We start from the raw sequence: 2240 nt of genomic DNA, 5'->3' as shown, positions 1-2240 counted from the left end.
TGAAGAGCTGAGAGCAGCCTTCAGGGGCCAAGGGTGAACCGGCTGAGAGCCAGCAAGAAATCATTCCTATACCCAAGAAACCAAATTCAGTCAACAAACTAAATGAGTTTTGAACTGGATTCTTTTCTCACATCTCACAGATGAGAGCACAGTGTGGCCAACATCTTGATTTCAGCCTCATAAGATTCTAAGCCAGCAGTTCTCAACCTGTGGGCCGCACCCCCTTTTGGGGGTCTAATGACCCTTTCATAAGGGTCGCCTAAGACCATTGGAAAACACATACATAATTACATATTGTTTTTGTGATTAATCACTATGCTTTAATTATGTTCAATTTGTAAAAATGAAATTGGGGGTCACCACAACATGAGGAAATGTATTAAAGGGTCGTGGCATTAGGAAGGTTGAGAGCCACTGCATTATGAGGACAGGAGTCCCTGGGAAGCTGCTGGCTCATGGTGTGGAGTTGGAAATGCCCACGATGACTCTGGAACACCGTGGGCAACAGAGACCAGAGACTACCAGGATTAGGTCAAAAGGATGCGAGACCTGCCCGCCAGCCACAGATGGCCAATTTAAGCACTGAGGTATGAAACACATCAAATGTGTTAAACTCCATATTGATACTTAAAAAGAAAGAAAACCTCATTGGTAACGTCATGTGTGGAGGATGCTAGGGAGGCCACTCATTTATTCTGCATTGATCTTGGGCAAAAGGCTGAGAAGCGATACACTCATTTATTCTGGAGGACAAGAAAATAAGGAAAAAGAACCAAGCATTTTATTCTGTCTTTCAGTACAATAGTACCTCAGCATAACCAAATGGCTGATGAGGAAAACTTTCTTTTCAGAAGAATTCTAGCAACAAATGCAGAAGGAGTAGAAAGGTCTCACTTTTGTATCCTCAAAGAAACACTGGCTTTGGGGAATGGTCATCAACACCAAAGCCAACGGATGAAAAGCTGATGGGGACTGGAGACTGGGCCATTCAGGCTGACAACACCTTGCAGAAAACAAACATGATGACCTACATGCTTGTAAAAACGTAAGTGCATATGTTTATAACACTCTTTACAGGGAAGGGAGATCAATTAGAAATATTTAAAAAATACTTTACAAATCGGCCTACACCGTAACCACTCTTTCACATTAACCGTTGCCTGGGATGAAAACCGGAAGTCTGCGGTGTACAGAAGTTGGGAGGGTGCTGCGGATAATTTCGGGCCTCTTCCTTATACCTAGTGTTCACCAAGTACAAAGGTGCCTACCAGAAATACTTGTCGGCATCCAGAAGACAAGGCAGGGCTATTCCGTATTCTTTTCTTTTCAGGAAAGCTCTGCCCTTCTCATGATATCCCATAGCTAACGTAAGGGCCTAGGAAAAAAATAGGATTTTTAAAAACATCACTTTAAACTATAATAAAACGTTATATTAAAAGCATATTAAGTCTAAAGAAATCAAAGTTTTTTAAAAAAGATCACATCTAATTTAAAAGCCCAGATTAAAAATATATAATTAGCCCTAGCTGGTTTGGCTCAGTGGATAGAGCATCAGCCTGCTGACTGAAGGGTCCCGGGTTAGATTCCGGTCAAGGGCATATGACTGGGTTGTGGGCTCGATCCCCAGTAGCGGCATGCAGGTGGCAGCGATCAATGATTCTCTCTGATGTTTTATCTCCCCCGCCCCGCCTTCCTCTCTGAAATCAATAAAAATATTTTTAAAAAATAAGAAAATATAATTAAAGCTTTATTTCACTTATGTAATTCAACCTTACTCTCTGGCAAAGTATATATATGAAGAATATATGTATATATAGGTATGTATATAAACACACAAATATACATCTATAATAATAACAGCATAATATGCTAATTAGACAGGAAATCTTCCCGGACATCCTTCTGGACAACCTTCCAGACAAAGCCGGGGCTGCAAGGGAAGCCAGTGCCGGAGGAAGGAAGGCCTACTCTTGCACGAATTTCGTGCATTGGGCCTCTAGTATATACATAAAAGGCTAAGTGACCGTCTGATCATCTGACCGTCCAGTACCTATGACGCACACTGACCACCAGGGGGAGACACTTAATGCAGGAGCTGCCAAGTTGCAGTGACTTGGCAGCAGCAGTTCTCAGGTGATGCACCCCAAACCAGAGGGGAAGGAGCCCAATTCCTTGCGGGGCCATGCGATTCCACCTTTGGCCATAGGTTATGTTGTTCTTGGGGCACTGTCACCCAGAAT

General features: G+C 42.8%; 1 protein-coding gene across 2 annotated transcripts in view; it reads right to left on the bottom strand.

The window, feature by feature from the left end:
- Nucleotides 1-2240, bottom strand: part of NUB1 (negative regulator of ubiquitin-like proteins 1) — a 32523-nt gene that overhangs the window by 9060 nt on the left and 21223 nt on the right. For both annotated transcript variants that reach the window (XM_006767279.2, XM_006767278.2), the window contains exon 8: nt 1269-1375. In XM_006767279.2, the coding sequence (XP_006767342.1) occupies nt 1269-1375 (107 nt within the window). The remainder of the gene's footprint in view (nt 1-1268; nt 1376-2240) is intronic.

Source organism: Myotis davidii, unplaced genomic scaffold (assembly GCF_000327345.1).
Source record: "Myotis davidii unplaced genomic scaffold, ASM32734v1 scaffold762, whole genome shotgun sequence".
In the NCBI taxonomy this organism is placed as follows: Eukaryota; Metazoa; Chordata; class Mammalia; order Chiroptera; family Vespertilionidae; genus Myotis; species Myotis davidii.
This window is presented reverse-complemented; position numbering and strand designations above follow the sequence as displayed.